Source organism: Taudactylus pleione, unplaced genomic scaffold, assembly GCF_031769625.1.
Source record: "Taudactylus pleione unplaced genomic scaffold, aTauple2 ptg000231l, whole genome shotgun sequence".
Lineage (NCBI taxonomy): Eukaryota > Metazoa > Chordata > Amphibia > Anura > Myobatrachidae > Taudactylus > Taudactylus pleione.
Genome location: NW_028284633.1, coordinates 3,283,873 through 3,310,137, shown reverse-complemented (window position 1 = coordinate 3,310,137; position 26,265 = coordinate 3,283,873). Strand labels below are relative to the sequence as shown.

General features: G+C 46.3%; 1 protein-coding gene across 1 annotated transcript in view; it reads right to left on the bottom strand.

Annotated features, from left to right (window-relative positions):
* Positions 1-26,265, bottom strand: part of LOC148516919 (rap1 GTPase-activating protein 1-like) — a 286,202-nt gene that overhangs the window by 242,045 nt on the left and 17,892 nt on the right. Inside the window, exons 3-5 of the mRNA XM_088479397.1 lie at positions 23,485-23,532; positions 15,896-15,934; positions 15,122-15,304 (exon numbers count right to left, since the gene is read on the bottom strand). Coding sequence (XP_088335523.1) covers positions 15,122-15,304; positions 15,896-15,934; positions 23,485-23,532 — 270 coding nt within the window. The remainder of the gene's footprint in view (positions 1-15,121; positions 15,305-15,895; positions 15,935-23,484; positions 23,533-26,265) is intronic.

The following is a 26,265-nucleotide window of genomic DNA, read 5'->3' as shown; positions in this document are numbered from 1 at the left end:
TACGGGAAGCCTGTATATACGGCACATCTCACCTTTCCTAGGAAGCGCTCTCTGTAGTATAATATTCCTATTACGGGAAGCCTGTATATACAGCACATCTCATACCTTGCCTAGGAAGTGCTCTCAGTATATAATATTCCTAATACAGGAAGCCTGTATATACAGCACCTCTCATACCTTGCCTAGGAAGTGCTCCCTGTAGTATAATATTCCTATTACAGGAAGCCTGTATATACAGCACTACTCATACCTTGCCTAGGAAGTGCTCCCTGTAGTATAATATTCCTATTACAGGAAGCCTGTATATACAGCACATCGCATAACTTGCCTAGGTAGTGCTCTCTGTAGTATAATATTCCTATTACAGGAAGCCTGTATATACAGCACTGCTCATACCTTGCCTAGGAAGTGCTCCCTGTAGTATAATATTCCTATTACAGGAAGCCTGTATATACGGCACCTCTCATACCTTGCCTAGGAAGTGCTCTCTGTAGTATAATATGCCTATTACCGGAAGCCTGTATTTACATCACTTCTCATAACTTGCCTAGGAAGTGCTCTCTGTAGTATAATATTCCTGTTACGGGAAGCCTGTATATACAGCACATCTCATACCTTGCCTAGGAAGTGCTCTCTGTAGTATAATATTCCTGTTACGGGAAGCCTGTATATACAGCACATCTCATACCTTGCCTAGGAAGTGCTTCCTGTAGTATAATATTCCTATTACGGAAGCCTGTATATACAGCACATCTCATACCTTGCATAGGAAGTGCTCTCTGTAGTATAATATTCCTATTACAGGAAGCCTGTATATACAGCACTTCTCATACCTTGCCTAGGAAGTGCTCCCTGTAGTATAATATTCCTATTACAGGAAGCCTGTATATACAGCACTTCTCATACCTTGCCTAGGAAGTGCTCTCTGTAGTATAATATTCCTATTACAGGAAGCCTGTATATACAGCACTTCTCATACCTTGCCTAGGAAGTGCTCCCTGTAGTATAATATTCCTATTACGGGAAGCCTGTATATACATCACTTCTCTTACCTTGCCTTGGAAGTGCTCCCTGTAGTATAATATTCCTATTACGGGAAGCCTGTATATACAGCACATCTCATACCTTGCCTGGGAAGTGCTTCCTGTAGTATAATATTCCTATTACGGGAAGCCTGTATATACAGCACATCTCATACCTTGCCTAGGAAGTGCTTCCTGTAGTATAATATTCCTATTACGGGAAGCCTGTATATACAGCACATCTCATACCTTGCCTAGGAAGTGCTTCCTGTAGTATAATATTCCTATTACGGGAAGCCTGTATATACAGCACATCTCATACCTTGCCTAGGAAGTGCTCTCTGTAGTATAATTTTCCTATTACGGGAAGCCTGTATATACAGCACTTCTCATACCTTGCCTAGGAAGTGCTCTCTGTAGTATAATAATCCTATTACGGGAAGCCTGTATATACAGCACATCACATACCTTGCGTAGGAAGTGCTCTCTGTAGTATAATATTCCTATTACGGGAAGACTGTATATACGGCACATCTCATACCTTGCCTAGGAAGTGCTCCCTGTAGTATAATATTCCTATTACGGGAAGCCTGTATATACAGCACATCTCATACCTTGCCTAGGAAGTGCTCCCTGTAGTATAATATTTCTATTACAGGAAGCCTATATATACAGCACTTCTCATACCTTGCCTAGGAAGTGCTCTCTGTAGTATAATATTCCTATTACGGGAAGCCTGTATATACGGCACATCTCACCTTTCCTAGGAAGCGCTCTCTGTAGTATAATATTCCTATTACGGGAAGCCTGTATATACAGCACATCTCATACCTTGCATAGGAAGTGCTCTCTGTATATAATATTCCTATTACAGGAAGCGTGTATATACAGCACCTCTCATACCTTGCCTAGGAAGTGCTCCCTGTAGTATAATATTCCTATTACAGTAAGCCTGTATATACAGCACTTCTCATACCTTGCCTAGGAAGTGCTCTCTGTAGTATAATATTCCTATTACGGGAAGCCTGTATATACGGCACATCTCATACCTTGCGCCTAGGAAGTGCTCCCTGTAGTATAATATTCCTATTACAGGAAGCCTGTATATACAGCACATCTCACCTTTCCTAGGAAGCGCTCTCTGTAGTATAATATTCCTATTACGGGAAGCCTGTATTTACAGCACATCTCATACCTTGCCTAGGTAGTGCTCTCTGTAGTATAATATTCCTATTACAGGAAGCCTGTATATACAGCACTGCTCATACCTTGCCTAGGAAGTGCTCTCTGTAGTAGAATATTCCTATTACGGGAAGCCTGTATATACAGCACATCTCATACCTTGCCTAGGAAGTGCTTCCTGTAGTATAATATTCCTATTACGGGAAGCCTGTATATACAGCACATCTCATACCTTGCCTAGGAAGTGCTCTCTGTAGTATAATATTCCTATTACAGGAAGCCTGTATATACAGTACTTCTCATACCTTGCCTAGGAAGTGCTCCCTGTAGTATAATATTCCTAATACGGGAAGCCTGTATATACAGCACATCTCATACCTTGCCTAGGAAGTGCTTCCTGTAGTATAATATTCCTATTACGGGAAGCCTGTATATACAGCACATCTCATACCTTGCCTAGGAAGTGCTCTCTGTCGTATAATATTCCTATTACAGGAAGCCTGTATATACAGTACTTCTCATACCTTGCCTAGGAAGTGCTCCCTGTAGTATAATATTCCTATTACGGGAAGCCTGTATATACAGCACATCTCATACCTTGCCTAGGAAGTGCTCTCTGTAGTATAATAATCCTATTACAGGAAGCCTGTATATACAGCACATCTCATACCTTGCCTAGGAAGTGCTTCCTGTAGTATAATATTCCTATTACAGGAAGCCTGTATATACGGCACTTCTCATACCTTGCCTAGGAAGTGCTCTCTGTAGTATAATATTCCTATTACGGGAAGCCTGTATATACAGCACATCGCATACCTTGCCTAGGAAGTGCTCTCTGTAGTATAATATTCCAATTACAGGAAGCCTGTATATACAGCACATCTCATACCTTGCCTAGGAAGTGCTTCCTGTAGTATAATATTCCTATTACAGGAAGCCTGTATATACAGCACATCTCATACCTTGCCTAGGAAGTGCTCTCTGTAGTATAATAATCCTATTACGGAAGCCTGTATATACCGCACTTCTCATACATTGCCTAGGAAGTGCTCTCTGTAGTATAATATTCCTATTACGGGAAGCCTGTATATACGGCACTTCTCATACCTTGCCTAGGAAGTGCTCTCTGTAGTATAATAATCCTATTACAGGAAGCCTGTATATACCGCACTTCTCATACCTTGCCTAGGAAGTGCTCTCTGTAGTATAATATTCCTATTTTGGGAAGCCTGTATATACAGCACATCTCATACCTTGCCTAGGAAGTGCTCTCTGTAGTATAATAATCCTATTACGGGAAGCCTGTATATACAGCACTTCTCATACCTTGCCTAGGAAGTGCTCTCTGTAGTATAATATTCCTATTACTGGAAGCCTGTATATACTGCACATCTCATACCTTGCCTAGGAAGTGCTCTCTGTAGTATAATAATCCTATCACGGGAAGCCTGTATATACAGCACTTCTCATACCTTGCCTAGGAAGTGCTCTCTGTAGTATAATATTCCTATTACGGGAAGCCTGTATATACAGCACATCTCATACCTTGCGTAGGAAGTGCTCTCTGTAGTATAATATTCCTATTACAGGAAGCCTGTATATACGGCACATCTCATACCTTGCGTAGGAAGTGCTCTCTGTAGTATAATATTCCTATTACGGGAAGCCTGTATATACGGCACATCTCATACCTTGCCTAGGAAGTGCTCTCTGTAGTATAATATTCCTATTACGGGAAGCCTGTATATACGGCACATCTCATACCTTGCCTAGGAAGTGCTCTCTGTAGTATAATATTCCTATTACGGGAAGCCTGTATATACGGCACATCTCATACCTTTCCTAGGAAGTGCTCTCTGTAGTATAATATTCCTATTACGGGAAGCCTGTATATACGGCACATCTCATACCTTGCCTAGGAAGTGCTCTCTGTAGTATAATATTCCTATTACGGGAAGCCTGTATATACGGCACTTCTCATACCTTGCCTAGGAAGTGCTCTCTGTAGTATAATATTCCTATTACGGGAAGCCTGTATATATGGCACATCTCATACCTTGCGTAGGAAGTGCTCTCTGTAGTATAATATGCCTATTAAGGGAAGCCTGTATATACAGCACCTCTCATACATTGCCTAGGAAGTGCTCTCTGTAGTATAATATTCCTATTACGGGAAGCCTGTATATACAGCACTTCTCATACATTGCCTAGGAAGTGCTCTCTGTAGTATAATATTCCTATTACGGGAAGCCTGTATATACAGCACTTTTCATACATTGCCTAGGAAGTGTTCTCTGTAGTATAATATTCCTATTACGGGAAGCCTGTATATACAGCACATCTCATACCTTGCCTAGGAAGTGCTCCCTGTAGTATAATATCCCTATTACAGGAAGCCTGTATATACAGCACATCGCATACCTTGCCTAGGAAGTGCGCTCTGTAGTATAATATTCCTATTACGGGAAGCCTGTATATACAGCACATCGCATACCTTGCCTAGGAAGTGCTCCCTGTAGTATAATATGCCTATTACGGGAAGCCTGTATATATGGCACTTCTCATACCTTGCCTAGGAAGCGCTCTCTGTAGTATAATATTCCTATTACGGGAAGACTGTATATACAGCACATCTCATACCTTGCCTAGGAAGCGCTCTCTGTAGTATAATATTCCTATTACGGGAAGCCTGTATATACAGCACTTCTCATACCTTGCCTAGGAAGCGCTCTCTGTAGTATAATATTCCTATTACGGGAAGCCTGTATATACAGCACTTCTCATACCTTGCCTAGGAAGTGCTCTCTGTAGTATAATATTCCTATTACGGGAAGCCTGTATATACGGCACATCTCATACCTTGCCTAGGAAGTGCTCTCTGTAGTATAATATTCCTATTACGGGAAGCCTGTATATACGGCACTTCTCATACCTTGCCTAGGAAGTGCTCTCTGTAGTATAATATTCCTATTACGGGAAGCCTGTATATACAGCACATCTCAAACCTTGCCTAGGAAGTGCTCTCTGTAGTATAATATTCCTATTACGGGAAGCCTGTATATACAGCACTTCTCATACCTTGCCTAGGAAGTGCTCCCTGTAGTATAATATTCCAATTACGGGAAGCCTGTATATACAGCACTTCTCATACCTTGCCTAGGAAGTGCTCTCTGTAGTATAATATTCCTATTACGGGAAGCCTGTATATACAGCACCTCTCATACCTTGCCTAGGAAGTGCTTCCTGTAGTATAATATTCCTATTACGGGAAACCTGTATATACAGCACCTCTCATACCTTGCCTAGGAAGTGCTCCCTGTAGTATAATATTCCTATTACGGGAAGCCTGTATATACAGCACTTCTCATACCTTGCCTAGGAAGTGCTTCCTGTAGTATAATATTCCTATTACGGGAAGCCTGTATATACAGCACTTCTCATACCTTGCGTAGGAAGTGCTCTCTGTAGTATAATATTCCTATTACGGGAAGCCTGTATATACAGCACATCTCATACCTTGCCTAGGAAGTGCTCTCTGTAGTATAATATTCCTATTACGGGAAGCCTGTATATACGGCACTTCTCATACCTTGCCTAGGAAGTGATCTCTGTAGTATAATATTCCTATTACGGGAAGCCTGTATATACGGCACATCTCATACCTTGCCTAGGAAGTGCTCTCTGTAGTATAATATGCCTATTACAGGAAGCCTGTATATACGGCACTTCTCATACCTTGCCTAGGAAGTGCTCTCTGTAGTATAATATTCCTATTACGGGAAGCCTGTATATACGGCACATCTCATACCTTGCCTAGGAAGTGCTCTCTGTAGTATAATAATCCTATTACGGGAAGCCTGAATATATGGCACATCTCATACCTTGCCTAGGAAGTGCTCTCTGTAGTATAATATTCCTATTACGGGAAGCCTGTATATACAGCACTTCTCATACATTGCCTAGGAAGTGCTCTCTGTAGTATAATATTCCTATTACGGGAAGCCTCTATATACAGCACATCTCATACCTTGCCTAGGAAGTGCTCCCTGTAGTATAATATTCCTATTACGGGAAGCCTGTATATACAGCACCTCTCATACCTTGCCTAGGAAGTGCTCTCTGTAGTATAATATTCCTATTACGGGAAGCCTGTATATACAGCACATCTCATACCTTGCCTAGGAAGTGCTCTCTGTAGTATAATATTCTAGGGGTGAGCGGGTTCGGATTTCTGAAATCCGAACCCCTCCGAGCCCCCCGATCCGAGTCCGATCCGAGTCAGGCTCGACTTTTCCCGCCTGACTCGGATCTGAAATCGAGGCAAAACGTCATCATCCCGCCTTCCGAGTCTCGCGGGTTTTGGATCCTATATAAGGTACCCGCGTCGGTGCCATTTTCTCACTCGGCTGTGGACAGTGAAGAGGGAGGGTGGGAGTTAGGGCTGTGTAGTGTAGTGTAGTGTAGTGTAGTGCTGCTGTTGTCCACTACTTCAAAGTCCATAGGGGCTGGCTGGACTGTGTTGTGCAGTCAGTTCTCCATAGGGGCTGTGTCCACTCCAAAGTCCTGTGCAGTGTCCCAGTCCTAAAGGTGTGCTGTAGTGTTGTCCAGGGGGTGCTCTGTCCATCAGGGGTGCTCCCCCCAAGTGCTAAAAAAATAATATATTTTCTGTGTTTGTGAATTGTGTGCGCAGTAGCCGCACGTGCATCAACAAAGTAGTGCCAAGCATGCGCCTGTGTCATAAGTAAAGGGCCGGCTGGCTTGACCATTAAAGGGTGCTGTAACCCCCAAAGTACACTCCAGTCCAAACCAAAAAAAAAATTATTTTCTGTGTTTGTGAATTGTGTGCGCAGTAGCCGCACGTGCATCAACAAAGTAGTGCCAAGTATGCGCCTGTGTCATAAGTAAAGGGCCGGCTGGCTTGACCGTTAAAGGGTGCTGTAACCCCCAAAGTACACTCCAGTCCAAACCAAAAAAAAAATTATTTTCTGTGTTTGTGAATTGTGTGCGCAGTAGCCGCACGTGCATCAACAAAGTAGTGCCAAGCGTGCGCCTGTGTCATAAGTAAAGGGCCGGCTGGCTTGACCGTTAAAGGGTGCTGTAACCCCCGAAAGTACACTCCAGTCCAAACCAAAAAAAATGTATTTTCTGTGTTTGTGAATTGTGTGCGCAGTAGCCGCACGTGCATCAACAAAGTAGGGCCAAGCGTGCGCCTGTGTCATAAGTAAATGGCCGGCTGGCTTGACCGTTAAAGGGTGCTGTAAACCCCGAAAGTACACTCCAATCCAAACCAAAAAAAAAATTATTTTCTGTGTTTGTGAATTGTGTGCGCAGTAGCCGCACGTGCATCAACAAAGTAGTGCCAAGCGTGCGCCTGTGTCACAAGTAAAGGGCCGGCTGGCTTGACCGTTAAGGGTGCTGTAACCCCCGAAAGTACACTCCAGTCCAAACCAAAAAAAATATTATTTTCTGTGTTTGTGAATTGTGTGCGCAGTAGCCGCATGTGCATCAACAAAGTAGTGCCAAGCGTGCGCCTGTGTCATAAGTAAAGGGCCGGCTGGCTTGACCGTTAAGGGTGCTGTAACCCCCGAAAGTACACTCCAGTCCAAACCAAAAAAAAAATTATTTTCTGTGTTTGTGAATTGTGTGCGCAGTAGCCGCACGTGCATCAACAAAGTAGTGCCAAGCGTGCGCCTGTGTCATAAGTAAAGGGCCGGCTGGCTTGACCGTTAAAGGGTGCTGTAACCCCCAAAGTACACTCCAGTCCAAACCAAAAAAAAAAATATTTTCTGTGTTTGTGAATTGTGTGCGCAGTAGCCGCACGTGCATCAACAAAGTAGTGCCAAGCGTGCGCCTGTGTCATAAGTAAAGGGCCGGCTGGCTTGACCGTTAAAGGGTGCTGTAACCCCCGAAAGTACACTCCAGTCCAAACCAAAAAAAAAATTATTTTCTGTGTTTGCGAATTGTGTGCGCAGTAGCCGCACGTGCATCAACAAAGTAGTGCCAAGCGTGCGCCTGTGTCATAAGTAAAGGGCCGGCTGGCTTGACCGTTAAGGGTGCTGTAACCCCCGAAAGTACACTCCAGTCCAAACCAAAAAAAAAATTATTTTCTGTGTTTGTGAATTGTGTGCGCAGTAGCCGCACGTGCATCAACAAAGTAGTGCCAAGCGTGCGCCTGTGTCATAAGTAAAGGGCCGGCTGGCTTGACCGTTAAGGGTGTTGTAACCCCCGAAAGTACACTCCAGTCCAAACCAAAAAAAAAATAATTTTCTGTGTTTGTGAATTGTGTGCGCAGTAGCCGCACGTGCATCAACAAAGTAGTGCCAAGCGTGCGCCTGTGTCATAAGTAAAGGGCCGGCTGGCTTGACCGTTAAAGGGTGCTGTAACCCCCAAAGTACACTCCAGCCCAAACCCCCAAAAAAATTATTTTCTGTGTTTGTGAATTGTGTGCGCAGTAGCCGCACGTGCATCAACAAAGTAGTGCCAAGCGTGCGCCTGTGTCATAAGTAAAGGGCCGGCTGGCTTGACCGTTAAAGGGTGCTGTAACCCCCGAAAGTACACTCCAGTCCAAACCAAAAAAAAATGTATTTTCTGTGTTTGGGAATTGTGTGCGCAGTAGCCGCACGTGCATCAACAAAGTAGTGCCAAGCGTGCGCCTGTGTCATAAGTAAAGGGCCGGCTGGCTTGACCGTTAAAGGGTGCTGTAACCCCCAAAGTACACTCCAGTCCAAACCAAAAAAAAAATTATTTTCTGTGTTTGTGAATTGTGTGCGCAGTAGCCGCACGTGCATCAACAAAGTAGTGCCAAGCGTGCGCCTGTGTCATAAGTAAAGGGCCGGCTGGCTTGACCGTTAAAGGGTGCTGTAACCCCTGAAAGTACACTCCAGTCCAAACCAAAAAAAAATGTATTTTCTGTGTTTGTGAATTGTGTGCGCAGTAGCCGCACGTGCATCAACAAAGTAGTGCCAAGCGTGCGCCTGTGTCATAAGTAAAGGGCCGGCTGGCTTGACCGTTAAAGGGTGCTGTAACCCCCAAAGTACACTCCAGTCCAAACAAAAAAAAAAATTATTTTCTGTGTTTGTGAATTGTGTGCGCAGTAGCCGCACGTGCATCAACAAAGTAGTGCCAAGCGTGCGCCTGTGTCATAAGTATAGGGCCGGCTGACTTGACCGTTAAAGGGTGCTGTAACCCCCGAAAGTACACTCCAGTCCAAACCAAAAAAAAATTATTTTCTGTGTTTGTGAATTGTGTGCGCAGTAGCCGCACGTGCATCAACAAAGTAGTGCCAAGCGTGCGCCTGTGTCATAAGTAAAGGGCCGGCTGGCTTGACCATTAAGGGTTCTGTAACCCCCGAAAGTACACTCCAGTCCAAACCCAAAAAAAAATTATTTTCTGTGTTTGTGAATTGTGTGCGCAGTAGCCGCACGTGCATCAACAAAGTAGTGCCAAGCGTGCGCCTGTGTCATAAGTAAAGGGCCGGCTGGCTTGACTGTTAAAGGGTGCTGTAACCCCCAAAGTACACTCCAGTGCAAACCAAAAAAAAAATTATTTTCTGTGTTTGTGAATTGTGTGCGCAGTAGCCGCACGTGCATCAACAAAGTAGTGCCAAGCGTGCGCCTGTGTCATAAGTAAAGGGCCGGCTGGCTTGACCGTTAAAGGGTGCTGTAACCCCCAAAGTACACTCCAGTCCAAACCAAAAAAAAAATTATTTTCTGTGTTTGTGAATTGTGTGCGCAGTAGCCGCACGTGCATCAACAAAGTAGTGCCAAGCGTGCGCCTGTGTCATAAGTAAAGGGCCGGCTGGCTTGACCGTTAAAGGGTGCTGTAAAACCGAAAGTACACTCCAGTCCAAACCAAAAAAAAAATTATTTTCTGTGTTTGTGAATTGTGTGCGCAGTAGCCGCACGTGCATCAACAAAGTAGTGCCAAGCGTGCGCCTGTGTCATAAGTAAAGGGCCGGCTGGCTTGACCGTTAAGGGTGCTGTAACCCCCGAAAGTACACTCCAGTCCAAACCAAAAAAAAAATTATTTTCTGTGTTTGTGAATTGTGTGCGCAGTAGCCGCACGTGCATCAACAAAGTAGTGCCAAGCGTGCGCCTGTGTCATAAGTAAAGGGCCGGCTGGCTTGACCGTTAAAGGTGCTGTAACCCCCGAAAGTACACTCCAGTCCAAACCAAAAAAAAAATTATTTTCTGTGTTTGTGAATTGTGTGCGCAGTAGCCGCACGTGCATCAACAAAGTAGTGCCAAGCGTGCGCCTGTGTCATAAGTAAAGGGCCGGCTGGCTTGACCGTTAAAGGGTGCTGTAACCCCCGAAAGTACACTCCAGTCCAAACCAAAAAAAAAATTATTTTCTGTGTTTAGCCGCACGTATATATCAAATCGATATAACATAAATGGAGGACCAAACTTTTTCCGATAAAAATAAAATAGAGAAACATCAAGAACCACTTCCTCCTAGTGCTGAAGCTGCTGCCACTAGTCATGACATAGACGATAACATGCCATCAACGTCGTCTGCCAAGGCCGATGCCCAATGTCATAGTAGAGGGCACATACAATCCCAAATGGCAAAGTTCAGGAAAATGACCTTGAAAAAGACATTTAAATCAGCTGAAGAGAAACGTAAACTTGCCAATATGCCATTTACGACACGGAGTGGCAAGGAACGGCTAAGGTCGATCCCTAGTATGTTCATGACTAGTGGTTCAGCTTCACATGACGATGGAAGCCCTCCTCCCACTAAAAAAATCAAAAGAGTTAAGCTGGCAAAAGCACAGCGAAGAACTGTGCTTTCTAAGAAGATATCACAAATCCCCAAGGAGAGTCCAAGTGTGGTGGTGGTTGCGATGCCTGACCTTCCCAGCACTGGACGGGAAGAGGTGGCTCTTTCCACCATTTGCACGCCCCCTGCAAGTGCTGAAAGGAGCACCCACAGTCCACTTGCTGATATGCAAATTGAAGATGTCACTGTTGAAGTACAACAGGATGAGGATACTGGTGTAGCTGGCGCTGAGGAGGAAGTTGGCGAGGAGGATTCTGATGGTGATGTGGTTTGTTTAAATCAGGCTCCGGGGGAGACAGTTGTTGTCCGTGGGATGAAAAAGCCCATCACGGTCATGCCTGGGCAGAAGACCAAACATTCCACCTCTTTGGTCTGGCAATATTTCTATCCAAATCCGGACAACAACTGTCTTGCCATATGTACCATATGTAAAGGTGAAATAAGTAGGGGTAGGGACGTCAACCACCTAGGAACATCCTCCCTTATACGGCACCTGCAGCGCGTTCATAAAAAGTTACTGTCAAGTTCAGAAACTTTGGCTAAGACCGTAAGCAGTCCAGGGACACCTAAATCCCGTTGTCCTGTTGTATCCAAGCGCCTGCAAACCACACCGTCAACTCCCTCCTCGTCAATTTCCTCCTTAGTTAGGATCGGAAGTAGTCCTGCAGGCCATGTCACTGGCATGACTGACTCTCCTTTCCGGGATTCCTCTGGAGGATCCTGCATTGCTACGCCTACTGCTGCCGCTGCTGCTGTTGCTGCTGCTGGGAGTCGTTCATCATCCCAGAGAGGAAGTAGGAACACCACTACTTTTACTAAACAATTGACCCTCCAACAGTCCTTAGCGAGGAGGATGAAGTACGACAGCAGTCATCCTGAAGCAAAACGTATAACTGAGGCCTTGACTGCTATGTTGGTGTTAGACGTGCGTCCGGTATCCGCCATTAGTGCAGTGGGATTTAGACAATTGATGGAGGTAGTGTGTCCCCGGTTCCAAATCCCGTCTAGATTCCACTTCACTAGGCAGGCGATACCGAGACTGTACAGAAACGTCAGAAAAAGTGTCCTCAGTGTCCTGAAAAATGCCATTGTACACAATGTCCACTTAACCACGGACATGTGGACAAGTGGAACAGGGCAGACTAAGGACTATATGACTGTGACAGCCCACTGGGTAGATGTATAACCTTACGCAGCAACAGCAGCAGCATCACCAGTAGCAGCATCTCAGAAACGCCAGCTCGTTACAAGGCAGGCTACGCTGTGTATCACCGGTTTCAGTAAGAGGCACACCGCCGACAACCTCTTAGAGAAACTGAGGGAAATCATCGCCCAGTGGCTTACCCCACTTAGACTCTCCTGGGGATTTGTGATATCTGACAACGACACCAATATTGTGCGGGCATTACATCTGGGCAAATTCCAGCACGTCCCATGTTTTGCTCACACAATAAACTTGGTGGTGCAGAATTTTCTGAAAAGCGACAGGGGCGTGCAGGAGACGCTTTGGGTGGCCCGAAAAATTTCTGGCCACTTTCGCCATTCAGCGACTGCGTGCCGAAGACTGGAGCGCCAGCAAACACTCTTGAACCTGCCCCGCCATCACCTGAAGCAAGAGGTTGTGTCGCGGTGGAACTCAACCCTCTATATGCTTCAGAGGATGGAGGAGCAGCAAAAGGCCATACAAGCCTATACATCCACCTATGACATAGGCAAAGGAGGGGGTATGCACCTGACTCAAGCGCAGTGGAGAATGATTTCCGTGTTGTGCAAGGTTTCCAGCCCTTCGAACTTGCCACATGTGAAGTCAGTTCAGACACAGCCAGCTTGAGTCAGGTCATTCCCCTCATCAGGCTTTTGCAGAAGCAGCTGGAGAAAATGAAGGAGGAGCTAAGACGGAGCGATTCCGCTCGGCATGTGGGACTTGTGGATGAAGCCCTTCATTCGATTTGCCAGGATTCCAGGGTGGTCAATCTGTTGAAATCAGACCACTACATTTTGGCCACCGTGCTTGATCCTAGGTTTAAAGCCTATGTGGTGTCTCTCTTTCCGGCCGACACAAGCCTGCAGAGGTGCAAAGACCTGCTGGTGAACACACTGTCAGCTGAAGCGGAACGTGACACGTCAACGGCTCCTTCTTCATTTTCTCCCGCAACTGGGGCTGCCAGGAAAAAACTTAGGTATCCTAAGCAACCCGCTGGCGGTGATGCAGGGCAGGCAGGACCAAGTTTGGACATCTGGTCCGGACTGAAGGACCTGGCAACAATTTCTGACATGTCTACTGTCACTGCATATGATACTGTCACCATTGACAGAATGGTGGAGGATTACATCGGTGACAGCATTCAAGTAGGCATGTCAGACAGTCCATACCTGTACTGGGAGGAAAACGAGGCAATTTGGAGGCCCCTGTACAAACTGGCTCTATTTTACCTGAGTTGCCCCCCCTCCAGTGTGTACTCCGAAAGAGTGTTTAGTGCAGCCGGGAACCTTGTCAGCGAAAGGCATAGGAGGTTGCTTCCACAGAATGTGGAGAAGATGATGTTCATCAAAATGAATTATCAGCTCTTCCAGGGAGACCAGCCTCCAGAAGGTACAGAGGGACCTGTGGTGGTGGATTCAAGTGGGGACGAGTTAATACTTTGTGAGGATGAGGATGTACACACTGAAGAGGGTGAGGAATCGGTGGATGAGGAGGATGAGGATGACATCTTGCCTCCGTAGAGCCAGTTTGTGCAGGGACACATTAATTGCCAGCTTGTTTTGTGGGGGCCCAAACGAACCAATCATTTCAGCCACAGTTGTGTGGCAGACCCTGGCGCTGAAATGATTGATTTGTTAAAGTGTGCATGTCCTGTTTATACAACATAAGGGTGGGTGGGAGGGCCCAAGGACAATTCCATCTTGCACTTCTTTTTTTTCTTTGCATTATGTACAGTTTGGGGCCTAGTTTTTCTAACTGCCATCCTGTCTGCCACTGCAGTGTCACTCCTAGATGGGTCACGTGTTTGTGCCGCCCACTCGTGTTGCTTAGCATAGTCATCCAGCTACCTCGGTGCAACCTTTTGGACATAAAAACACTATTGTGAGGTGTGAGGTGTTCAGAATAGACTGGAAATTAGTGGAAATTAAGGTTATTGAGGTTAATAATAGCATAGGAGCAGAAAAACCTACAAATTCTGTGATTTTAGCTGTTTTTATGCTTTTTTAAAAAAAAAATACAGATCCAAAACACAAAACCCAGAACCCAAAACACGGAAGGGTGGTTTTGGCAAAACCAATCCAGATCCAAAACACGAAGAAAGATCCAGATCCAAAACCAAAACACAAAACACGAAAAGTGGCCGGTGCACACCTCTATAATATTCCTATTACGGGAAGCCTGTATATACAGCACATCGCATACCTTGCCTAGGAAGTGCTCTCTGTAGTATAATATTCCTATTACGGGAAGCCTGTATATACAGCACTTCTCATACATTGCCTAGGAAGTGCTCTCTGTAGTATAATATTCCTATTACGGGAAGCCTGTATATATAGCACATCTCATACCTTGCCTAGGAAGTGCTCTCTGTAGTATAATATTCCTATTACGGGAAGCCTGTACATACAGCACATCTCATACCTTGCCTAGGAAGTGCTCTCTGTAGTATAATATTCCTATTACGGGAAGCCTGTATATACAGCACATCTCTTACCTTGCCTAGGAAGTGCTCTCTGTAGTATAATATTCCTATTACGGGAAGCCTGTATATACAGCACATCTCATACCTTGCCTAGGAAGTGCTCTCTGTAGTATAATATTCCTATTACGGGAAGCCTGTATATACAGCACCTCTCATACCTTGCCTAGGAAGTGCTCTCTGTAGTATAATATTCCTATTACAGGAAGCCTGTATATACAGCACCTCTCATACCTTGCCTAGGAAGTGCTCTCTGTAGTATAATATGCCTATTACGGGAAGCCTGTATATACAGCACTTCTCATACCTTGCCTAGGAAGTGCTCTCTGTAGTATAATATGCCTATTACGGGAAGCCTGTATATACAGCACATCTCATACCTTGCCTAGGAAGTGCTCTCTGTAGTATAATATTCCTATTACAGGAAGCCTGAATATACAGCACTTCTCATACCTTGCCTAGGAAGTGCTTCCTGTAGACTCGTGCTGTGGGGTCAGACTGGAGAATACGTAATCTGTCGTACGGAGCTGTGAGATCGGACTCCGGGGAAGGCAGGGTGTGACTGACACCCTCTATCCAGTATCCACCCAGCGGGGGCACAATGAGGAGGGGAAGGGGTCGGCCTCTTCTTAATACCTGTGGGGAGAATGGGGGGTGGGAGATGTGTGTATGAATGAAAGATGCCTGAATTAGGAAAGACGCCAGGTGATGGAATAGAACCAAGGGCCCCATTTATCAACATACCTTAATACTAGCGGCATATTTCATTTAGTATTACAGCGTTACTATTATGCCATTGACATTCATCATTACTTACCCCTGTGGCGAGATCCAGCGACGTCCCCCTCCTCGGCGGTATACCTGCCAGCGATGGCTGCTGTGTCACGCGGATGTGCGACGGCCAGTCTGCACATGTGCATGACACCTTCACCCAGTGGGTACCCGGCAGTGCCTGGAGAGCTTCGGTGAAGCCGGAAAGACTGTTGCTGGGCCCAACAATGGGGACCCTATCGCCCTCGCCATCTATAGATTCTGTAACTAAAATTAGCACTGTTAAATATTGAAAGGAGGACATAACCCCTTCAGCGAGTGCTAATGAGGTTATGTCTCGTTGTTAAATGGGGCCCCAAGTTTTGAAAAGTAAAAGATTTATTACATGGAATTATTTAAACAGTAAAAAAAAGAAACAAAAAGATACATATTAGTTAGTAACGGTGTGCCACTCACCTCATGAATGTCGGGGTGTTCCGTCTCTCTGCCCTTTCTCTGCAATAGTGGAAAGACAACACTGGAAATTAGGGGTTATCATGGGCACCATGCCACTTCAACCCTGAAATACCTGCTGTAGATCCCAATCCAAATCATCAGTACAAATTTCTTACCCAGCACCCACCCCTGACCCCCTTATCATACATACACTAGAAATGGAGGCATACTGTAGTTCAGTTAGCCGCAGTAAACCTTGGTTTGCCACAGCAGGGCTGAAACTAGGATATCTGTCACCCGGGGCAAGGGAGCAATTTTGCGCCCCCTCCCTTCCTGTACCTGGAGTTTGTCCTTGCTCCTCCATAAGGCGGTGCACTACTCAGACGACCCTGGTATAGTGACTTACATTATTCCACACACCATAATGCCCATTACACATTATGTCACACACTGTAATGCCTATTACCAAAGTGCCACTTACATATTTTCCCGAAACACCATTTTATACCCCACAGTAAGGCTTCTAATTACTTTAAAATTACCTGCTCGTTGTCAGGGGTTTTATGCTCATTACCGTTTCCATGCTCGTTGCCATGGAGTTTCATGCTTGTTGCCAGGGGGTTTATGCTTGTTGCCAGGGGGTTTATGCTTATTGTCACTGGTTACATGCTTGTTGCCAGGGGGTTTATGCTCATTGCCAGTGGTTACATGTGCATTGCCAGGGGTTTCCTGCTCGTTGCCAGGGGGTTTATGCTCATTGCCAAGGGTTACATGCTCGTTGCCATGGGGTTTATGTTCATTGCCATGGGGTTTCATGCTCGTTGCCATGGGGTTTCATGCTCGTTGACAGGGGGTTTCATGCTCATTGTCAGGGGGTTTACGATCGTTGCCAGGGGATTTCACAGGAGAAGATGCAGCTTTCAGCATTTTCTCCCGGCAGCGCCAGCGTTCCCAGTGCCGGGAATGCTGTGTGCATTGCGCTGGCCTAACAGACACTAGAGGTCCAGTAGGACCTCTAGCATCTGTCTCCTCCTAGGTGGCAGCCATTTTTGGAGCCACGGAGGGAGGACATAACTGGAGCAGCGATGTCCTGACCAAACGTAAGTAAAGGTAAGGGGGGGTCGTGATGGGGGTGTAGCTTTAGTGGCTGTCGGTCGGTGCATGTGCTGCACATTGTCACTGTATTTTTTCCAAAAAATACAGTGATAAGGCTGCGGTGGGGATTCGCAGGGACAGAGCTTTATCGCAAACTCTGTCCCTGTAAGGGATTTATAGTAAATCCCTGTGATATTGCCTGAATTTGCAATGCGATTTCAGTTGAAAATATCACACTACAATCTGCATTAAATGCAGATTGTAGTAAATAGAGCCCTTAGGGCTCTATTTACTACAATCCGCATATTGAATGCGGATTGTAGTGTGATATTACCGAGTGAATTTGCATTGCGAATTCAGGCAATATCACAGGGATTTACTACACATCCCTTACAGGGACAGAGTTTGTGATAAAGCTCTGTCCCTGCGGATCCCATCCGCACTCTAGTCGCGGTATTTTCGGGAAATATACTGTGACTAAGAGCCCGCGCATGCGCCGACCCATCATCGCTGCTACCCCCCACCAATGCTAAGCCCCGCCCCCCACGATCACGGACCCCCGCGACCCCCTCCTCCCTTCATTACACTTACCTGCATCCTCCTGGCCTCCGGTGATCTTCTCCGGGCTTCCCGATCAGGTGATCTCCCATACTGCCCTGGGACCCGATCACCTGATGACTGGGCCGCAGTGCACTGTGGGAGACCAGCTGACCGGAGAGGAGCCATCACCGGAGGCCCAATCACCGGTCCCTGGATTCAGGTAAGTAAAAAAAAAATGTTTACATTTATTTTTCTTTTTTTTACAGCAATCAGCTTGCGGTCTGTTTAGACCACACAGCTGATTACTGGTACCGGCTCCCGCCTCTGCTCTCCCCGTTAGAGCAGAGTGGGAGCCCGGTAACCGGGGGAGACCCTGGATAACGCCACCTCCAGGTGGCGTTATTATCACAGGGCTTCCCCCGGTATTTTTTTACAATTTATTTTTAGTAACTATGGTCAGATCACATTTCCCATTACAGTTATGGGAAATGCGATCTGCTTTACTAAAAATAAGTGACACTTAGGGGTTGGAGTAGAATTTTACTAATTCTACTCCAATTGCCCTGTAATAACTACAGGTGAAACTAAAATAATGTGAAAAGGGTGTGAAAACACCCTTTTTAATTTTATTTTAGTAAAAATAATGTTAATAAATAGAGCCCTATGTGAGGACAGGAGCCGAGTGATATAGCTCTGTGTGATTTGTTTACTGAGGAGAGGGGCAGAGTGATACAGCTCTGTGGGATTTATTACTGAGGAGAGGGGCAGAGTGATACAGCTCTGTGTGATTTGTTGTGAGTAGATGGGCATGTTAGGAACCGTAGAGGAGAAGCCAGGGGATAGGGTGGCTAGTGAATAAGCAGGTGAATGACAGCTAGGTCTCCCTATTGCGGCCAAACCCAGGTTTGAATAGACCTGCCGAGAGGCGTGGAGTCTAACCCACTTGGTGGTCTTCACCAGTGACTCCTCCAGTAGGGATTTGGGTTTTGCTGCACCAAGTGGGCAGGTTGCGGCCCTATGGGCAGGTAACTGGGAATGGCAGAAAGATTGGAACTATATTAAATGAATTAATACTTGGACACTGGAGTAAAGATAATACTGGAACACAGGAGTAGAAATTAATACTAGAACACTGGAGATGCACCGAATACTTGGATATTGGTGATGAATGGAATACTTGAATACTGGTGATGAACTTAATACTTGAGCACTGGTGATGAACTGCTGAGAACACAGAGAAATGTACTGGGATTTGCTACAGATTCAGGTGCTGATTTGCGCCCATGCCCGGTACCCCGGAAACCAGGATGCATGCACATAAGTCCTAGCAGACCCCGGGGAGAATACTCAGTCACCACTCACCACCACTCCCAGTGACTGAACACCTAAGCCCAAGGACGCCAGCGCAGAGGCGAGTAGCAGCTGCTCCCAGGCTGCTTCCTGACAGGGCAGAGTGATACAGATCTGTGTGATTTGTTTGTGAGCAGAGGGGCAGAGTGATACAGCTCTGTGTGATTTGTTAGTGAGTAGAGGGGCAGAGTGATACAGCTCTGTGTGATTTGTTAGTGAGGAGAGAGGCGGAGTGATACAGCTCTGTGATCTGTTAGTGAGGAGAGAGGTGGAGTGATACAGCTCTGTGTGCTTTATTATAGAGTAGAGGGGCAGAGTGATACAGCTCTGTGTGATTTGTTAGTGACAAGAATGGTGGAGTGATATAGCTCTGCGTGATTTGTTAGTGAGTAGAGAGGCGGAGTGATACAGCTTTGTGTGCTTTGTTATTGAGTAGATGGGCGGAGTGATACAGCTCTGTGATTTGTTAGAGAATGGAGGAGTGATACAGCTCTGTGTGATTTGTTAGTGAGTAGAGGAGTGGAGTGATACAGCTCTATGTGATTTGTTAGTGAGCAGAGGGGCGGAGTGATACAGCTCAGTGTAATTTGTTAGTGAGGAGAACGGTGGAGTGATACAGCTCTGTGTGATTTGTTAGTGAGTAGAGAGGCGGAGTGATACAGCTTTGTGTGCTTTGTTATTGAGTAGATGGGTGGAGTGATACAGCTCTATGATTTGTTAGAGAATGGAGGAGTGATACAGCTCTGTGTGATTTGTTAGTGAGTAGAGGAGTGGAGTGATACAGCTCTATGTGATTTGTTAGTGAGTAGAGGGCGGAGTGATACAGCTCAGTGTGATTTGTTAGTGAGGAGAACGGTGGAGTGATACAGCTCTGTGTGATTTGTTAGTGAGTAGAGAGGCGGAGTGATACAGCTCTGTGTGATTTGTTAGTGAGTAGAGGGGCTGAGTGATACAGCTCTGTGTGATTTGTTAGTGAGGAAAATGGTGGAGTGATACAGCTCTGTGTGATTTGTTAGTGAGTAGAGGGGCGGGGTGACACAGCTCCATGTGATTTGTTAGTGAGTAGAGGGGTGGAGTAATACAGCTCCTTGTGATTTGTTAGTGAGTAGAAGGGTGGAGTGATATAGTTCCTTGTGATTTGTTAGTGAGAAGAACAGTGGAGTGATACAACTCTGTGTGATTTGTTAGTGAGTAGGTAGGTGGAGTGATACAGCTCCGTGTGATTTGTTAGTGAGGAGAACGGTGGAGTGATACAGCTCTGTGTGATTTGTTAGTGAGTAGGTAGGTGGAGTGATACAGCTCCGAGTGATTTGTTAGTGAGGAGAACAGTGGAGTGATACAGCTATGTGTAATTTGTTAGTGAGTAGGTAGGTGGAGTGATACAGCTCTGTGTGATTTGTTAGTGAGTAAAGGGGCAGAGTGATACAGCTCTGTGTGATATGTTAGTGAGGAGAATGGTGTAGTGATACAGCTCTTTGTGATTTGTTAGTGAGTATATGGGTGGAGTGATACAGCTCTGTGTGATTTGTTAGTGAGTAGGTAGGTGGAGTGATACAGCTCTGTGTGATTTGTTAGTGAGTAAAGGGGCAGAGTGATACAGCTCCGTGTGATTTGTTAGTGAGAAGAACGGTGGAGTGATACAACTCTGTGTGATTTGTTAGTGAGTAGGTAGGTGGAGTGATACACCTCTGTGTGATTTGTTAGTGAGTAGGTAGGTGGAGTGATACAGCTCTGTGTGATATGTTAGTGAGGAGAATGGTGTAGTGATACAGCTCTTTGTGATTAGTTAGTGAGTATATGGGTGGAGTGATACAGCTCTGTGTGATTTGTTAGTGAGTAGGTAGGCGGAGTGATACAGCTCCGTGTGATTTGATAGTGAGTAGGTAGGTGGAGTGATACAGCTCTGTGTGATTTGTTAGTGAGAAAAATGGTGGAGTGATACAGCTCTGTGTGATTTGTTAGTGAGAAGAATGGTGGAGTGATACAGCTCCGTGTGATTTGTTAGTGAGAAGAACGGTGGAGTGATACAACTCTGTGTGATTTGTTAGTGAGTAGGTAGGTGGAGTGATACACCTCTGTGTGATTTGTTTGTGAGTAGGTTGGTGGAGTGATACAGCTCTGTGTGATATGTTAGTTAGGAGAATGGTGTAGTGATACAGCTCTTTGTGATTTGTTAGTGAGTATATGGGTGGAGTGATACAGCTCTGTGTGATTTGTTAGTGAGTAGGTAGGCGGAGTGATACAGCTCCGTGTGATTTGTTAGTGAGTAGGTAGGTGGAGTGATACAGCTCTGTGTGATTTGTTAGTGAGAAGAATGGTGGAGTGATACAGCTCTGTGTGATTTGTTAGTGAGAAGAATGGTGGAGTGATACAGCTCCGTGTGATTTGTTAGTGAGTAGGTAGGTGGAGTGATACACCTCTGTGTGATTTGTTAGTGAGTAGATAGGTGGAGTGATACAGGTCCGTGTGATTTGTTAGTGAGGAGAGCGGTGTCCTGTTCAGTGTTTCCACTTTCAAATGTTCATATTTCCAGTACTCTACCAGATTTATTCCTGTTTTTAGGAAAAATTCCCTGTAAATTCTCTGGCACATTTTTTTCTTAAATGCTGTTGTAATTACATAACAGGAGAGCCGAAAAAATGAATTACAGAAAAAAAAGGAGTAGAAACTGAAAAAGTATTTCTATCCAACCAGGAAAAATCCAGGAAACAGTACGATATACCTCAACATTTCCAAAAACTGGGAAAAAAAGGGGAAAAAAATTCAAAAGTGGAAGAGAAAGAGGGGCGGAGTGATACAGTACTCTGTGTGTGATTAGTTAGTGAGGAAAGGGGTGGAGTGATACAGCCCTGTGTGATTTGTCCTGTCAGAGAAAGAGGTGTGGAGTAGTGATACATTGCTCTTTGGCCCTCATTCAGAGCCGGACGCTCTGAGCAGAGCGCTCGCTCTGAATGAGGGCCGTCCTCCATAAAAATGGAGCGTCCTCCTGGACGCTCGTATAGCTGTGGGTCACCACCCACAGCACATACGAGCGTGCAGGATGATGGTCACGATGGTCTTGACCATCGCGAGTGCGACCAGAAGTTTGTGGTCGGGGTTTTCGACCACAAGCCCTGGAGTGATTTTGGCTCTATCAGAGCCAAAATCACTCCCACTGACATCACTAGTGATGTCAGTGGGGCCGGCTTCTGACGGTAGGCGTTCCCTTGGGAACGCCTCCGTCTGGCAGGCACGCCCCCGGCACGCCCACCAAAGGGGGCGTGCTGTCAATCAACATCGACAGCACGCCCCCTTTGATCAGACACAACGAGCGAAGGAAAGTCCTTCGCTTGTCGCGTCTGGTGCATACGCACAACGGAGCTCCCTCCGTCGTGCGCATGCGCAGTGCACACCATCGACCCACTTGCAAGCGGACAGCCGCTTGCGAGTGGGTCTGAATAAGGCCCTTTGTGTGATCTGCTAGTGATGAGACAGGCAGACTGATACAGTGCTCTGTGTGATTAGTTCTAGGGATGGCCATTGGTATGGTTACCATCCATGGCAAAATAGCAAGTGGCCATCAAAGGTAACCAACTATGCAATGGATGACCATCGATGGTTTCACCAACCGATAGTCATCCCTGTTCTATGACTGACTGGCCCGTGGGCAAACCAGAATGTGTGGCTTTGTGGGTGTCAGAGGGCGGAGCTATGCTCAGTGTCCCGGCACCTTATAAAAAAAAAAATCAAAAAACTATTTGGTTATACTCTTCCCATCAATGGAAAGAACCAACCTGGTTCTCCCCCATTGATGGGAAAAACATTCAACATCAGCCATAAACCATCGATGATTATGAATCATCTATGGTCAATGGCCATCCCTAATTAGTTCTGTCAGAGAAAGAGGAATGGAGGGATACAGAGCTCTGTGTCATTTGACCTGTCAAAGAAATAGTGGCGGAGTGATACAGGGGGAGATTTAACAAAGCTTAGAGATATAGTGGAGATAGATAAAGTACCAACCAATCAGCTCCTAACTGTCATTTCTCAAACACAGCCTGTACAATGACAGGAGCTGATTGGTTGGTACTTTATCTCTCTCCAAGCTTTCATAAATCTCACCCACAGGGCTTAGTATGTGATCTGTTGTTGGAGCCACCTTTTTGCACTTTCATTGGAACTTATCACTTTCTGAGTTCCCAGCTGCACACTCCAGCCCTTTGGCCTCAGCACTGAGGCTGGCCATCCGCAACTACATCCTACTATCAATTGTGGTCACACTTGTCCTCATACCAACAGGCACACGAGTCACGCATTTTACTCACCCAGGTCCTGCATATACTCTCAGTATGCCCATTAAAGCGTTAGATTTGTGCACACATCACAGAGGCAGCGCCATTTACTCTCTTGCGCCCTAGGGGTTGTTACACTATATAACCCGTGGACGGCTAGCGCTATATATCACTGATTGTTGAGCCAGAAGAAATAAAACAATTCTAATGGAGCGTGAAAACTTTCTGTCACTCAAAAATAAGCTAGAAATGAGGCAATAAAGTTAATTGTATAAAGTTTATACTGAAAATGTGTTCAAACGTTTTGTTTCAGAGTTGCTGGACTAATAGTGACCACGTGGACTCATCACTGACCTTCAGAGGGGACGGGAGTACACAGCGCTGGTCTTCCAGACGGGTGCACTGAAATAAACAGCATCACAGGTAAATATCATATAACAGAAAAGAGCTACCACCACTCCAATCCACCCGTTCCCTGGCTGTCCTGCACTGGTCCCAGCGCTCTGAGTCATTGCTCCGCCAGCTCTCCTGCAGTCCTCATCCTAGGTAAGTGTGTGTGAGGAACCAGCCACAGCAAAGGGGTGCTGCAGCAGCTACACACAGAAGTCAGCGGTTCTAGGTGTCGGTGAAGACGTCCGGAGGTAGCTGTGACAACTGTTCTGCTACTCAGGGCCAGATTAGCAATGGTGCGGATGGCGCTACAGCTCCAGGCCTCCAGATAAATATAGGCCCATCACCATGACAGCATGATGATGACCAACCGCCCAGCTAGCCACACGGTCAGAGTACAAATCATATGTATTAATATTGTATTTCTTATTTCCTCTCAAAATAATTGTATGTATTTAGGGATTCATTAATGCAGAGGGTGCACACAGCCACGTCACTGGTTACTAGTATTGGCCATCAATGGTTGATGGTTTTACACCATTGGGAATTAACCATTGATGGTGAGCCATTGGTGGTTAGGCTATACATATGCACAGACGCGCCCCGCACATGCGCATAGCGGGGCCGGCAGTCACCATCAGGGGACAGTCACCAGTGTTTTGCCATCAGTGGCTCCAATCAATGGTCAAACCACTCACCATCAGACTATTGATGATTGCTAACAATCAATGGACCATGGCCACCCCTACTGGTCACACCGATATGGCACTGGCTACACCCACATCGCTTTTCGCAATAGATCCTTGATCATTTTCAGCCCCAAGGCCACGTTTCCTCTTAATCCAGCCCTGCGGCTCTTACTGCGCAGTTGACACTTAGGGCCTGAGTAGCACGCAATCCGCGCGCAATGTCCATGAAAGAATATGTGCAACTGTGCATGTGCAAAAAGTTCTGCTAACCCCCTATGGCGCATGCCTTACAAAGGAGCTGTTGTGATTGGTTGAAATGGTCGTGGAAAGGTGGCAGAATAGTGATGGGCGTTCCTAAATGGGTGGTAGCTACTAGTACACGCAAAAATGCGCCGATCATTTGGCACATTATGGGAGTGTCGCAGGCGTGTCAATACACGGCCGCACAGCCGCAGGCATAGGAGCCTGTGGTCAGACGAAAACTACACCTGCCATAGGGCTGATGTAATTTTTCATGGTGCGACCGCTGGTGACGTATAAGGCCGCACCAATCAGTAGTGCAGCATGCGCAGGTGCTAAAAGTCGCCATCTCAGTCAGTGCACAATCAGTCGCAGGGATGTACCCAAGGGAAGACGTTTGTATGCCATTTGCATAAACTTGCAGATGGGCGACCGCCAATACGCGCTGCTGCGTTCACTTTTGCGTGCGCCTCAGAATCAGGACCCTAGAGACAGTGAGTGTTTGGTAGATGAGTAATGTGTAGGACTGGCAGGGACGTATTTATAATGGGTGCAGGGTGTGCGGTGCAAACAGGCCCCTGAGTACAGGGGGACCCACACCGCAAACCCTGCACCCATATTTTTAATACTTACCACTCAGGAGTCCTACGTCGGCACCGGTGTCAGCACTGTAAAATTGGTGGGAAAATGACGGCCGCTGCCATTTTCCCGCTATTTTGCACATACGCAGTATGGAAAATAGCGGCCCAGTGGCCTGCACATGCGCTGTAAACTACCACTGCGGTGCTGCGCTAAGTGCGCTGCTGGCCACCGAAGAGAGAGGAGGGGACCCCAGACGGAGACTGCACATGGGCCCCCTCCTCTCTTGAAACGCCCCTGAGGAGTGGTCAGTATGGGCAGATTTCTGATGGTAAGACACATCTGTCACTGAAGCTGGTGCCAGCATACGTTACATTACAGTCGGTGACTACCCATATGGGCATTACTAATAGCAGGGTACACTCCCCACAATGCATGAAAGAGTATCCTGGGCAGGATTAGTCTGTATCATTGGTGCTGGGTACCCTCCTTTTACCAAAACAAGCAGCTGCACTGGGGTTTGATATCAGGTACTATGTGATACCCCTTTCACACAGCCAGCAATAACCCGGGTTACTGTGCAATTTGAAAGGGCCAGGTTATAATAACCCAGGTGGAATGACCCGGCATTTGACATGGGTTCAGACCGGCTCGCGATGCAGTGTGAACGGGTAACCCGGGTCCCGCTGACTGCATAGGAAGAGCCGATGCTTGTAGATGATCTCAGCACGTGATGGCGATGACGCCATCGACCCGGCAATAAACCAGGGGTCTCAGCCGGGTCGTACCTGGGATGGACTTACTGTATATACAAAATCCCAGGTGCTACCCGGCATTGTGATATGAAAGAGATATGAGAGGGGTATAAGTGGTCATGTTGGGGGGTTTTAGACTTAATGGAGGCTCCTACACTACAGACAACTTGAATGGACATTTTCCTGAAGAAAGTAACATTATTTGTGCATTTTCTGTATGGCTCCTGCATAATAATATAATAAAGCCTGAGAGTGCTGAGGACATTTACCCAGTGGCGGAACTTGGTGCAGGGGGTGCAACCGATACTGGACCCTGTGGTGAAGGGGGGCTTGGCAATGCTGGCTCGCTCTCCTGGGCCAATGCACCTGCTCCCCACCTGATGCCCCAGAGCCCTGCCTGATGCCCCAGAGCCCTGCCTGATGCCCCACTCAGCTGTCAAAAGAGCAGAGCAGGGCAGATAGCCGCTGCCTCACCTGACAGG